Genomic DNA, 13745 nt, shown 5'->3' with positions numbered 1-13745 from the left:
TGTAATTCTAAAGGCTGAGTTTCAATGAAACTCTTTCCTTCTCCTGGTAATGCAGACTTGGGTGGACTTTTTCCTGCCTTCCGGAGGGGTGAAACAGTCAAACACCCATTGTTTTTGGTGAGGCACTTTTTAAATTCATCTTTTTAATATTGAATGTTTTGATGCTCCATTCCCTTTGCCTTTGCTTAACTTCATTTAAAGTCACATTCCCTTTGGTTTCTAGAGTCACCAATGCTCAGATGTGGCTAGGTCTGCACACTGATGCCAAAGTTACCCTCACATCAGCACCAAACCTTAAGAACTCAACAGTAAATCTAAATATAAACGATGACAGGGCTGCCAGGGGAGGAGGAGCAGGAGAGCACTAAGAAGGCTGGCAAAGTTTCTGTTACAAACCCTTTTCTGTTGCTTACAAGGAACTCATGTAGGTGATCTTAAATAGCTCCCCAATCAGACTACGACCTCTGAGGGCAGATGCTACATCTTATATTTATTTAGGATCCCTATACCTACCACACAGCTGAGCACACGGTGGACACTCAAACTATGCTTACTGATTTGGTCTATTCCATGATGATAAACTTCAAAGTATGATGGAGAGCTGTGAGAAAAGCTGTTCTCACTCCTCTATAATGCCATTGCCAGTAAGGTTTGTAACTGACTCTGAAGCTAATGAAGTGAGTGAGTTTACATAGTTGCTCAGCAAAGGAACCTAATGTGTGGTGACCTTTGGTTCCAGTCTGGCAAGGAAGAATATAACATATGCTCAGGAAAGAGATGTTCTCCTGAATTGAAACGAACTGTTTACTTGCCTGTCTCCCTGTAAGCTCCCTGGGGTCAAGGATCGAGTGTTTTTTTTTTTGTATCCTTGGCAAGCTGTACAGGGTCTGACATGTTCTAAGTGTGCAATAAATGCTCCTGGGCTGTTAATGAACAAATAAAAAATGATTTAATGAAATAATATACAGAAAAATGGATATGACATAATAAGATTTAATACAGAAATTTCTAATGAATCTTTTAAATACCACATCATAGCACTCATCACTCTGTGCTATAATAGCTTAATAACTTTTGGTTTCTTGGGTGGATTAATTAATCATTAATTAACTAGGAAAATATAACGTAGGAAATACATTAGGATATTATTGTCCTAGTAATATCCCATTGTATCTGATAGTAGCATTTATCACTCCATACCACAAGTCACCTATTTTCTCATCTCTTCCATTACAATGTGCATTCTTTGAGATCAGAGAACATCTTTTTCATTTCCCTAACACTGGATGCCTATAGCAGAACCTTACAAAGAATAGACAATAATTATTAGTTGACTGTATGAATCAGTCATCCTTGTCTTCTATAGATTTCACTGTACCTAAGTATTCTACTGAGTCCATGTTCAACAGTCTCTGGTATGGGGAGAAAAGAAGAAGTGTCAATTTCCCCAGGTAGGACTTTGTGATAGACAAAGGTTAAATGGCCTGATTCGTGCTATGCTGTGAGTGGATCTCTCCCCTTTCTGAATGGGTTTGTCGAATGAACTCTCCAGGACTACATATTAGAAACACACACTTAACCGCACTGTGCCTAATATATGCTGTGTTGGCCCTGACTAGCCCTAGATACTAGATCTGTATGATTTTGTTAACTAAGAAAACATCTGGTTTTGTGAGTAAGAGATGGGATTAGAATTCAAATTTTCAATGGCTTTTCTAAACAACTGAAGCAATATTTGGTTTCATTTTACCCATAGGAGAATCTCAGAAAGAACACCAAGATCTTAGGTCAACCATTCAGACATAGTCAAATATCTCCTGCCCCCTTGAAGCATCCCAGGCTTACGTTACCCAGGCTTACACTTCTCTAGTACCTTGAATTGACTGCAGAGTCACCAAGCCCTCAGGATTCAACTCTTTTGTCTATCTCCACAAGCAACATCAGTCAGTATCTGAACCCATAACCTTGTCATCTTTTACCTCCGTTGTTTAAAAGTCCAATATGAATACACTAACCACACCACATTACAGGCCTCTTTACACAGACACCAGCCTAAATTCCTCTTTGGTTGTGTCTAGGGAGTCATACTCAGGTGTACAGGCCATTACAATAGTCACTCTTCAATTATCATCTGGTGAACAGATCTATGATTCAGGGAGCACCTCTGTCTCAGACCCCTTACATTACATAATGTCATATTATTCCTTGGATCAACCTTGCATGACAGATGTATCCATTTTGTAGATGAGGAAACAGAGACTCAGAGGTATTCCATAGCAGGACATGTCTCCCAGATTCAAAATCATGGTCTCATTCCACTACATAGCACTACCTCTCCCTCTCTATTGCTAAACTCTTGGTGGTCCACAAGTAGTTTTCTACAAACTCTATGGTCTAGTCCCTAGTAACTATTCACTGACATTCATAATTATAACTGAGCCTACCTAGCATAATACTGGATTTTCAGTAAATCCTTATTTATAGATGTATGGACTGACAATACTGGAGTTTCTATTGCTAGAAGAAGATCAGTTTTTCATTAAAAGCACTGCTTTTTGGCCTCATTACTGATAAGAAATATTTTTCAGGAACTAGGAAGAACAGTTGATAAAAGCGGTACTAAACCCTTTGCCCTATGAAATTGATATAAATACTGTGAGGCCATTTTATATGCATCCCAGCCTAGGTATGTCAGGCAAAATCATTTCTGAGGCAGGAAAGTGTGGAAGGGGTTACTGAAACAGCACTGCACTAGCCAGAGTTATAGAGTCCTGAAATCTGGTCGTTTCTCTCTCTCTCTCTCTCTCTTTCTCTCTCTCTCTCTCTCTCTCTCTCTCTCTCTCTCTCTCTCTCTCTCTCTCTCTCTCTCCATATTTCTGCTCTGTGAGTCTAAACAAGTCCCTTTGCATCTCTGGAGCTCCATTTCATCATCTACTGAAGGACAATCAAAATATCTGATTGTAAGAATCATAGAAGACAATGGTTGCGGAGTGCTCTCCGAGTATACAGTATTCCTTTCATTTGTGGCCTGGCAGAGGGCATATGCCTCCAAGTGCATCAAATTTCCAACCAAAGAGGGACTTAAGCAATTCAAGGAAAAATGAAATTAACTTAAAAACTGTTATTTATAGCCTTCCACCCAGCCACCAACTCACCATCATCCACCTTACTACCCTACTAACCTGAAATATTTCAAGAGCCAGCAAACATCAGACCCCATACTGTGTAAAAAAATACTTCCATTTGAAAACATTAATTCCTGGTAAAGAGAAACAGAGCTAACATAAATGCTTAGTTAATTCCTGAAATTTTAATTATTAGTGAAAATTTCAACATCCTTATTTGTCAAATGTCACCATAAGAACTATTAAGCAATAGCAAAGTGGCTTTTTTACTTTCTTTTTGTTTGCCTGCCTTTAACCAGCCCATCCATATCCACAGCTAAGCACGTATATGACCAAACAAAAAGCAAAAGGAGGCTTTAGGAGGCTGAATTACTCTCACACTAGGAAATTGACCCCCAAGCAGTCTAGGGTTCATCTACCATTAAGACTACTTGTTGATTCTTACTCAGCCACTTTAACTGGCATACAGGTACCACAGGCTAGCAAGTATGCTGTATTTGCAACAGGTGGTAGAATTCATATCTTGATAGACTGCCACACAGGTATTCCAAAGGCTCAGACCTTAAGCTCCCACTCCCAACATCTACCCCTACAAAGGCCCAATATATTGGGTTACCAATCTAAAAATGGGCCAAAGTTCTAAACAGACATTTCTCCAAAGAAGACATATAGATGGCTAAAAACATATGAAAAGATGCTCAACATCACTCATTATCAGAGAAATGCAAATCAAAACCACAATGAGGTACCACATCACACCGGTCAGAATGGCTGCTATCCAAAAGTCTACAAACAGTATATGTTGGAGAGGCTGTGGAGAAAGGGGAACCCTCTAACACTGTTGGTGGGAATGCAAACTAGTACAGCCACTATGGAGAACAGTGTGGAGAGTCCTTGAAAAACTGGGAATAGAACTGCCATATGACCCAGCAATCCCACGGCTGGGCATACACACCGAGGAAACCAGGATTGAAAGAGACACGTGTACCCCAATGTTCATCGCAGCACTGTTTATAATAGCCAGGACATGGAAGCAACCTAGATGTCCATCGGCAGATGAATGGATAAGACAGCTGTGGTACATATACACAATGGAATATTACTCAGCCATTAAAAAGAATGCATTTGAATCAGTTCTAATGAGGTGGATGAAACTGGAGCCTATTATACAGAGTGAAGTAAGTCAGAAAGAAAAACACAAATACAGTATATTAATGCATATATATGGAATTTAGAAAGATGGTAACGATGACCCTATATGCAAGACAGCAAAAGAGACACAGATGTAAACAACAGACTTTTGGACTCTGTGGGAGAAGGCGAGGGTGGGATGATTTGAGAGAATAGCATTGAAACATGTATATTATCATATGTGAAACAGATCGCCAGTCCAGGTTTGATGCATGAGATAGGGTGCTCAGGGATGGTGCATGGGGAAGACCCTGAGGGATGGGATGCAGAGGGAGGTGGGAGGGAGGTTCAGGATGGGGAACACATGTACACCCATGGCTGATTCATGTGAATATATGGCAAAAAAACTACAATATTGAAAGTAATTAGCCTCCAATTAAAATAAATAAATTAAAATAATAATAATAATAAAATATATATTGGGTTACACCTTGCCCCCAGAAGCACAGGTAGCAAACCTTGACTTCAGAAATGGGCATAGGTAGAGAAGTTCTTCCCACCCCTGCCAGGGAAGGTGTCACCATAGAAGATAATGGAATCAGGCAAGCAGCAGGGGATAGAGGCCTGGGAGGACCTCACAGAGCCGCTTAGCCACACTCACCTCGGGCAGAGGCATGCCATTGATGATCAGGTCTGGTTGCTGGGGGCCCTGGCTGTTGAAAGAGTGATGGTAGATGTGGTTGGCGCTGGTATTGCGGGTATTCTGGTTCTCCACGTTCAGGAAAGTGCTCTCAGAGCGGCGGCAGCCCAGAGGAAGGGTCTGCTGGTGGTAGTCGAAATAGTTGAGGGAGGAGGTCAGGGAGGAGCAACTGACAACATTCATCTTGTCTGTCTCCTCCACATCCCGGGGTACCAGGCGGATGTCATTCTTACTGATTTTTTTCTTCTTGCTTGATTTCTTTTGATGACCATAGGAGTACTCAGCGATTCTATGTGATAGAAAAGGCAGCATGTATCGCTAACGCCCTCCCAAACCATGCATCAATTAATAAACATCAAGCACCCCAGAGGGTTGCACCCCATCTCTGCTCCAGCTTCTTATTCTGGCGCATCGCATCATCAGGTTTCTCCCTGTACTTTTTACATGCGAAAACAAGTTGAGGGCCATAAAGTTTTTATATTAAGCATAGTAACCTCTCGCTATCCCCTCCCTCCTCAAAAGTTTTTATACTTTGGATTTGGAATTTCTCCTTGTGAGTGGCAATTTAACAAGGGTGTGGGGACAGGGGAAGTTGAGCCTATGAGAGAGAAAGCATGAAAATGCTCAAGTCTGGAGCTTCCCTGGAATCCAAAGGAACTCCTGATTGAAATAAGCAGCAAGTCCTAATTTATCAGAAGATGACAGGAAGGAAATAAAACCTAATCCCCTTTCCAGTTCCTCCAGGCAACTGCCATGTGACAGACAACCTCAAGTCAGGTTCCTTGATGACTGACCTGATCAGTTTTCGACTGGAGCACGTGAGACCCTTTCCTTTGACAAATCCTCAGCTCCTCTCCTCCATACCCTCCTTCCCCCTGCCCTAGCCCCGCTCCCGTCAACTCCCCACCCCACCCCCCGTGTCTCCTGGAGAATTCTGATAGCCAAACCCATTTGAGTGAGGGGGAAAAGCCTTTTTACCTCTTTCCCCTTAGGCTCACTTTCTCCTCAGCCTTTTTGTCTTGCTCCTCGCTAATGGGAGAAACCGAGATGCAATGCAGACGCTTGCTGTTTTGTCCTTTTATAAAACAGCCAAGGAGACAAGTGATGGTTAAACAATTACTGCAAAGGAATTTAAAGGTTAGTGCATTCAGCATCCTTCTCGATTCAGGTGTACCTACAAGCAGCTGTGCTGCAACTGGAACATAAAGAGCTCAATTTAATTAACACTGACAGAGACCCAGAAATGTGCACCAAAGACACCAAGCATTAAGAGAGTTGTCCAAAAAAATACATTTAAATGTAGCCAGATTCTCAAAGTCATTTATTACTTTGCATATAATGATTCAGCTTATTGTCTGTAAATTCCATTTCTGAGCAATAATCAGCAAAACGATAGGGTTAATAAATAATACAGGTTGATCTTTACAAGGGAAAACACTGTGCCTGTATTCTCGCTCGACAAAGCTAATTGTCTGAGTACAAAAACGGAGCCCAATTCAAGCAGCAAGTGCAGATCATCTCGCAAGTCTCATAAATGAATTCATTTCAGGAAGAGGCTCTGCAGAGGCTGAGAACAAGAAACCTCTGCTTAATACCTGGAAAGAGAAGCTCTTGAACTTTACGTTTCTAAAAAGTCTGAACAGAGGGGAAGATTGCGTATCTCCAGAGGCCCATTGTTGCTCTGTCCCCAGGATCTTCCTACACCTGGGCAGCTGTGTCACCCTCACCGTTACACTCTGTGCTCAGGCAGACTAGCAGCAAGGGCGAGCTGATGCTACCAGGGCTTGGGAGCAGATAGAATCCCAAAGACCCCAGAACTGGGGTTGATTTTCTTTTCTAATCTGTTTAAAATCAATGGATAGTTCTAATCATTTCGTTCACCCACGATGGGTGAGTTTGGTCATCCCCGGTCCAATTATTCAGCTGAAGCATTCATTGCAACCCCTTTCTGTATTGATCAATTATTTAATTAAACTGTACTTCATTAATCCCAAACCAGCACAGGAAACAGAGCTCTTTACAAAATACACATATGAGTGAAGTTGGAGAGCACGGAGATTTGCTTCCCCCCACCACCGATTCAAACGCTCTCTTCCCTGTTTAATGATCTCCCTGGCAAGCTCTCAGAAAGAGCTCTCACTTCAAGTCATACATCACCAAGAGGTGGCACAGCCTTCAATATCTTTATTTCAAGCTGATTTCTTTTTCATCAAGAAAGGGTCTTATGCGTTTACTTTATGCTGAGGAAATGGCTTTAAAAGAGTCCCCTCTATCATTATCTCCATATAAATAAAATTTTATAGACCCCACATTTTTCTCCTATAAAAATTGCCACCGGCAGTCACAGGTTTCAAAGGTAAGAGCAATATTAATTTCCATTTCTCCCATCTGAAATGACTCGGAGCTGAAGGAAAGAAAAGTCATGGCCATTTCACTAGTAACAGGATTAAAGCATTTATGAGGCATTGCAGCTGCTCTTTTATGGTACCTGATTGATATTCATGTGTGGTTAGCATTTGTCTACTAACTTGTGTAACGCAGAGAATAGTAAAAGGGAAACAATAATCGCATGACTGTTACATATTCAGGGGGCTCTGATTCATAGAAGTGTGCATTTCAGTTGGTGTCAAATACAAATCAGACCTACAGGAACATATTTTGACTGATTAACATGCAAGCACAGATGGCACAAAAGACATACTGGATGTGTAGGTGTGTTGAAAGCACACACACACCTTCATTGGAAATAGCAGCATCATTCATTATCAGCAAACTAAAGAAACAACTTTTTTTTCAACCGTTTCGATGAGACACTGCTGGAAAAAAAATTCATGTACTATCCTAAATTGGATATTGTAAGGAGGGTCAGCAAGACCCTCCAAAGTGCTTATCAGAAACTCTTTTTTTAAATTACTATGTGTTATTCCAGTTTCCAAATTTCTTCTCCCTCTCTCTCTCCACCTTCCCTTTCCCCCATCCTCCTTCCCCCTGCCCCCCTCACTCCTACCACACACATACCCTGCACACATTGCAAGAGAAACTGTAACAAAATAGCCCATCGTGACATCCACTAGTAGGGACCAGCTCTTGGTACCACAACTGTTGTTCCATATTAGAGGAAAGAACTGTCAATGCCAGAAGACTGCTATTTTTAGTGAAACATCTGGATGCAAAAGTCCTGTCCCTCATTGGGATGTTTAGTGTCTACCCAACAACCAGATATTTGAAAACATATAGATGACTGGTAGAATTTCACTTCACACAGCAAGATGTTTGAGGACTGGATACAAAACAAGCCCAGAACACACTAAAAAACTCTAATCACCTGCTTCCCCACATACTCCTGTTCTCTCTTCCCCTCACTCTAAGGTTTCCTAAGATTCCACTCACAGGCTCTCTTCAGAGTTTCTCTCTACACAGGACAGGGCAGCTGTCAGCACTCCTTTTCCTTTCAGTACTTGTCCCCAAAACTCTACAGCCCCCAAGTCAAGTTGTGGTACTTCAAGGTTCTGCCAAAAATCAACCTTTCTCTCAAGTCTCTCTCTCTCAAAATCTCTTTCTCATTAATTTTTTTCCTGCCATAACTTCATGGAGACAGCTGTGCAAATTTTAAAATGATAATTGCTTTTCTGCTCATCATCATTATGTGACAGAATCCATTCGAACAGTAAATGGTTGTCTTCCAGCAAATTGTCAGATCAAAAGAATTGATCAACTCGGGCTAACACAAACTCCCCCTCCCCGCCAAAAGAAGCTGCTGTAAGTAAGGTGCATGCATTTAAATTGGAAACAAAAGCATTGGGATTTTCACACAGAGACACAGATACACCTTATTCACCCAAGACAAAGAGGGAAAGAAAGAAAAAGTTGGCTCTACCTGCAGTTGTAAGTCCGGATCTCTTTGTTGTCTCTCTTGCACTTAATCGCCACGAAGATCATAGTGACAAAGAGGATGCCAGCAATGGAGCCCAGGGCGATAATGAAAATTAGGGACAAGTTCACCGAGCCCATTGACTCTTGGGCGTCGAGAGCAGGGGACAGGTAGATTAGGACGAGCGCAGAGGCGGAAAGAGACGTCTTGCCGTGGTCGTGGGCCACCACAATAAGCTCGTAGGAAGCCTTGGAGCTCTCGCTGAAGGTGCGAGTGGTTCTCACCTCACCATTGATCTGGTCTATTTCAAAGAAACCGCGGTCGCCCTCTGTCATGTCATAGGTGACCCGGCCGTTCTCGCCCTCGTCGTAGTCATCTGCTTTGACCACAGTCACCAGGTAGCCTATGCCCGAGTTGCGGGGGATGTAGACTTCCGCGGTGCCGTTGATCAGCGGTGGGGCGGTGATGACTGGGGTATTGTCATTGACGTCGAGGATGATGACCCGAACAGTAGCATTGCTCTGCAGCGAGGGCAGGCCGCCGTCCTTGGCCAGCACCTTGAATTCAAATGCTTTGGTCTGCTCATGGTTGAAGGATCGCAGCGCATAGATATCACCCGAGTTGGGGTTGATGGAGACATAGGTGAAGACAGGCATGTCTCGCACCTGTGACGGCACGATTTGATAGGAAACACTGCCATTGAGACCCAGGTCGGGGTCTCGGGCCGACACCGAGAGCAGATAGGCACCGGGAGTGTTGTTTTCCTGCACAATGACCTGGTAGTAGGGCTTGGAGAAGTGCGGGTGGTTGTCGTTCTCGTCCGTGATGCGCACGGTAAAGGACTTGGCACTCTGCAGCATGGGCACGCCGCCGTCGCGCGCCTGGATTGTGAGGTTGTACTGGTCATGCTGCTCGCGGTCCAGGCGTCCGTCCACCAGGATAGTGGAGAAGCTCTCGTACTCCTGCAGCCTAAACGGCACGTTGCCCAGCAAACGGCACTGCACGCGCCCATTGAGGCCGGAGTCTCGATCAGACACCCGCACCAGTGCAATCACGTAGCCCGGGGGGGCGCTCTCGCTCACCTCCACCAGCTCGCTGTTTACCGACAGCAGGTTGATGACAGGCGGGTTGTCGTTGGTGTCTAGAACGCTGACGGTGACCTTGCAGTGTGCCGGGATGGAGTTGGGCCCCAGGTCCTTGGCCTGCACATCCAGTTCATAAACATGGCCTTCTTCATAGTCTAGGGCACCGGTGACGGTGACCAGGCCGCTGTGTGGGTCGATCTGGAAGAGCTCTCTAGTGCGGTCATTGACGTAGCCGTAAAATGAGTAGACCACCTGGCCATTGGTGCCTTCGTCTGGGTCCGTAGCGTTGAGACGGATGACGGGAGTGTTGGGAGGTGAGTTCTCTGGCACGCTCACTGAATAGGTGGACTCGCCAAATACCGGGTTGTTGTCATTGGAGTCGGTCACTTTGATGCTGAGGCCAACAGTGCCCAGGTGTGGCGGGTCGCCGCCGTCGAGCGCAGTGATGCGAAAGCTGTAGTGCGACTGCGTCTCTCGATCCAGACTCTTCTCCACCACGAGTTCGGCGAAGCGTGAGCCGTCGCCGCGCGTCTTGATCTCCAGGCCAAATAGCTCGTTCGGAGTCAGCTCATAGGTCTGCACGCCGAAACTGCCCGAGTCCGGATCATAAGCGCTGTCCAGCGGGATGCGCGTGCCCGGGCTGGCCGCCTCCGAGATCTCCAATTCAATCTGTGCTGCCGGGAAGCTGGGAGCGTTGTCATTAAGGTCCTTGATCTCCACCTTAATCACGCAAATTTCCATTGAGCTGGACATGACCTCGAGCGAGATGATGCACTTGGGGCTCTGGCGGCACAGCAGGTCACGGTCGATCTTCTGCTTGGTGACCAACAAGCCCGAGCTGGGGTTGATGTCCACCAGGTGCGGAGCCGAGTTGGACACCACACGGAAGGCAGAGGCCTGCCGTGGGTCCAGTGCGAAGCCCGCCTCGCGCGCGTCCTTGGCCACGTTGGCGATCACCGTCCCGGCGCGCTGCTCCTCTTCTACCGAGTACTTGAGGTTAATGAGGGCGGCCGCCTGTGTCCATAGCACAGCCAACAGCAGCAGCACCGGCAGCAGGAGTGACTCCATGGCTGCGCGGGGCTCTGCCTGGCCTCGCCTCTCCACACCCCTCCGAGACCGACGCCGCCGGCGCTCCAGCTTCCCGCCGACTCGGGCCGCCTGTTGCGCGCGCCCCGGGGCCCCGGAGGCCGCGGGAGGAGTCCCGCCCAGGGCGGCCCGGCGGCGCGGGGGGGAAACCCGCTCCGGCTCCAATGCTGAAGTTGCGGCGGACCCGGTGGGGGCTCTCGCGGGGCCCGGGGGCTCCGAGGGGCCGAGGGAGCGCCGTGTGGCCCCGAGCCCCCTCCCTCCAGCCCGGCTATTCAGTTTTCCCCCTTCAAAGTTAGCCCGGCGCGACTGGCAGAAGCGGCGCAGGGCTGCGGGTGGAACCGCGTCTGAGAAGCTGGATCCACGCGCTGCCAAGTCCGGACCGCACTGGAGGCGAAGGCGGGGAGTGCAGTGCGGGTACAGCTTCTCAGGCACTGCCCGACCCGCCTCGGCGCACCGGCACTGGGGATGGTGAGCACGCTGTCTGTGCACCTGGCATGCGCAAGGATCTACCCCCAGTGCTCCTGGCTCACTGCAGAGACAGGACACGCCTGGAACGCGCCCTCCGGGATCCTGGGGGACCACGCTGGCCTTTTCGAGGCCTGTTGGGCAGAAAGGGGGGTCGCAGGAGGGAGTTTGAGTTGCTGTCAAGCGCCGCAGCCGTCAGAGTATCCGGCTGAGCGGGATGGCAGTCCTCCAGCCCGCAGAAGACGGGGGGAGGGGATAGAGGCTGCCGAGACGAGAGCGTGCTCCCTTGCACTGTGGTTGGCTTCAGAAGGCTTGAGGGGCGCGTGTGTCCAGGATCGGAGGTGGACACGGAGTCACCCCCACTGAGCAGCTGGACTGCGGACTTCTGCGTCTCGGAAATTAAAGTTACCAATGCAGCCCGAGGCTCCACGTCAAGTTTGTGAAAACGGGCCGATGGAAATTTGTCCAAGAAAATAAAAGTCCGGTCTTTCCAATGGCCGGGGGGTGGGGGGTGGGGAGTGGGGAGGAGGGGAGGGAAAGCAACAACAGTACCGGCCAGGAGAGGCGGGGCCGCCGCCGCTGGTACCAGGGGCTTCTCCTCCTCCCTCTGTCTGGACTGGGGTGTCGCTCCGAGGGCCGCCGCTGCCAGGGGAGGAAGCCCTCCTAGCTCAATCGCATGTCGCTGGGGTCCGCCTCAGCAGCTGCCACGGTCGACGGTTATGTCGCCGCCAAAGTTTACTTGCGGGAGCTTCTTGATTCCATCCTCCTGGAGAGGCGCTGGCCGCGCAGCGTTGGGCTCACACCCTCCCCAGCGTTCGCGGACATGGGAGGTCTATCTCGCTCTCTCTGTCCTGGGCTGTGGGTGAATGTGTGAGAGAAAGGAAGAGTGAGTGTGTGGTGCGAGGAGTGTAGGTGGGGAGTGTGAGAGAGCAGGGGTGGGAGGTTTCGGATCTCCGATGAATCCTCTCAGCCGGAATGCCGCGGAGCGCAACGAGCCAAGGGCCCGCGCCGGGCTAGGGACGCAGGTGCCAGTGCCCCCCAGGCAATCAAGGGATGGTGCGCGGGAGCCGTGCGGCCGTCTGTGCCCGCTCGTCAGTCTCCCCTCTGCGCCTGCCGCCGCCGCTACTGCTGCTGCTGCTCCTGCCGCTGCCGCAAACTACTGGCCGTGGAGTCTGTAGAGAGCAGGAGAGAGCCGGAGCTGCTGAGACAGGCTACGCCAGGCACTGGCCAATCAGCGCTCAGCCCAGCGGGCCCCGGCCTGGGGGCGGGGCCAATGCGCGGGAGGGGGCGGGGCCAGCCGGAAACTTACACACTGGCGGGACCAAGTGGTACCCCGGCCCGCCGAGCCAAGGCAGCAGTCTGGGAGGCCAGGCAGGCAGGCCCAGCAGGGGCTAGAAGACAGGGTGGAGCAAGTTGAGGGGTGTGCTGGAGCTGCAGCTGAGCCTCCCCAGGAACTGGGAGCCTCTCGTGTTTGTAGAGATTGCAGGAGAGATGAGGATTTGATTCTCTCGGCGTGTTTATCTCGCTCACATATCTTCATATTTTGAATATAATATTCATATTCATATTCTTTCTCTCCCCTCCTCCCGCCCTTTGTCTCTTCGCCGTAGGTTTGTCTGGCAGTTTCTCTTTCTTCTTCTCGGGTAGTAGAAGGAAGAAAGGGAAGGAGAAAGCGCCCCAGACGTGGTCATTCATCCGGCTCTGGGCCAGTGACTCTTCAGCTAAGAGCCGCGGCAGCCATCCTCCCGGACCGTCACCCCCATCCCTCCTTCCCGAGCAGACCTACAAACCCCCACCCCCATCCCCGGCCCAAGCAGGGTCCCTGACCCGGTTGGGTTCGCTCTTGTCCGTTGTCTGTTAATCAAATGGGATCTGTGGCGCGGGGACTGAGCCACCCAGAGGGCTGGACACATTTCGTCGCCCCTCACCCAGCCCCGTTGGAGAATTTAGCTCCCTATAAATAAACCGTACGTTTGAGAAGAGCAGGTGGGCGGACGCCGCCGCGCCGCTCCAAGCTAGGAGAGCCGCGAGCCCAGCGGGAGCTGAGGAGCTAGTGCGCAGTCCACGTCGGTCGCCGGCAGCTGGAGCCGGCGCTGATGTGCGGGGCGCCCCAGCTTTCCTGCAGGGCCTCAGTCCCAGGGGGCTGCCAGCTTCTCTCTGGCGGTGGTGGCGACGGTGGCTGGCCTGTGCCGGTGCTGAGAAGCGGGAGGCCGGCGTGGCCGGGGTTGATTTCAAACTCGGCTTCCCTTCTGGAGTGAAGGAGCCCTGGGGACAGAAGGGGT

At 48.9% G+C, this 13745-nt stretch overlaps 1 protein-coding gene across 3 annotated transcripts in view; it reads right to left on the bottom strand.

The window, feature by feature from the left end:
* Positions 1-12639, bottom strand: part of PCDH19 (protocadherin 19) — a 115405-nt gene extending 102766 nt beyond the window's left edge. For 2 of the 3 annotated variants that reach the window (XM_081567056.1, XM_081567057.1), the window contains exons 1-2: positions 8834-12639; positions 4918-5245 (exon numbers count right to left, since the gene is read on the bottom strand). In XM_081567056.1, the coding sequence (XP_081423182.1) occupies positions 4918-5245; positions 8834-10980 (2475 nt within the window). In that variant the 5' untranslated portion in view covers positions 10981-12639. Of the gene's footprint in view, positions 1-4917; positions 5246-5934; positions 6076-8833 lie in introns of all 3 variants that reach the window. The other variant, XM_081567055.1, reaches the window with a different exon arrangement.
* Between the last annotated feature and the right edge of the window lie 1106 nt (positions 12640-13745).

Source organism: Giraffa tippelskirchi, chromosome X (assembly GCF_054371585.1).
Source record: "Giraffa tippelskirchi isolate mGirTip1 chromosome X, T2T-mGirTip1v1.2.pri, whole genome shotgun sequence".
In the NCBI taxonomy this organism is placed as follows: Eukaryota; Metazoa; Chordata; class Mammalia; order Artiodactyla; family Giraffidae; genus Giraffa; species Giraffa tippelskirchi.
The sequence above is the reverse complement of the archived record's forward strand: the minus strand, read 5'-3'. Positions and strand labels throughout refer to the sequence as shown.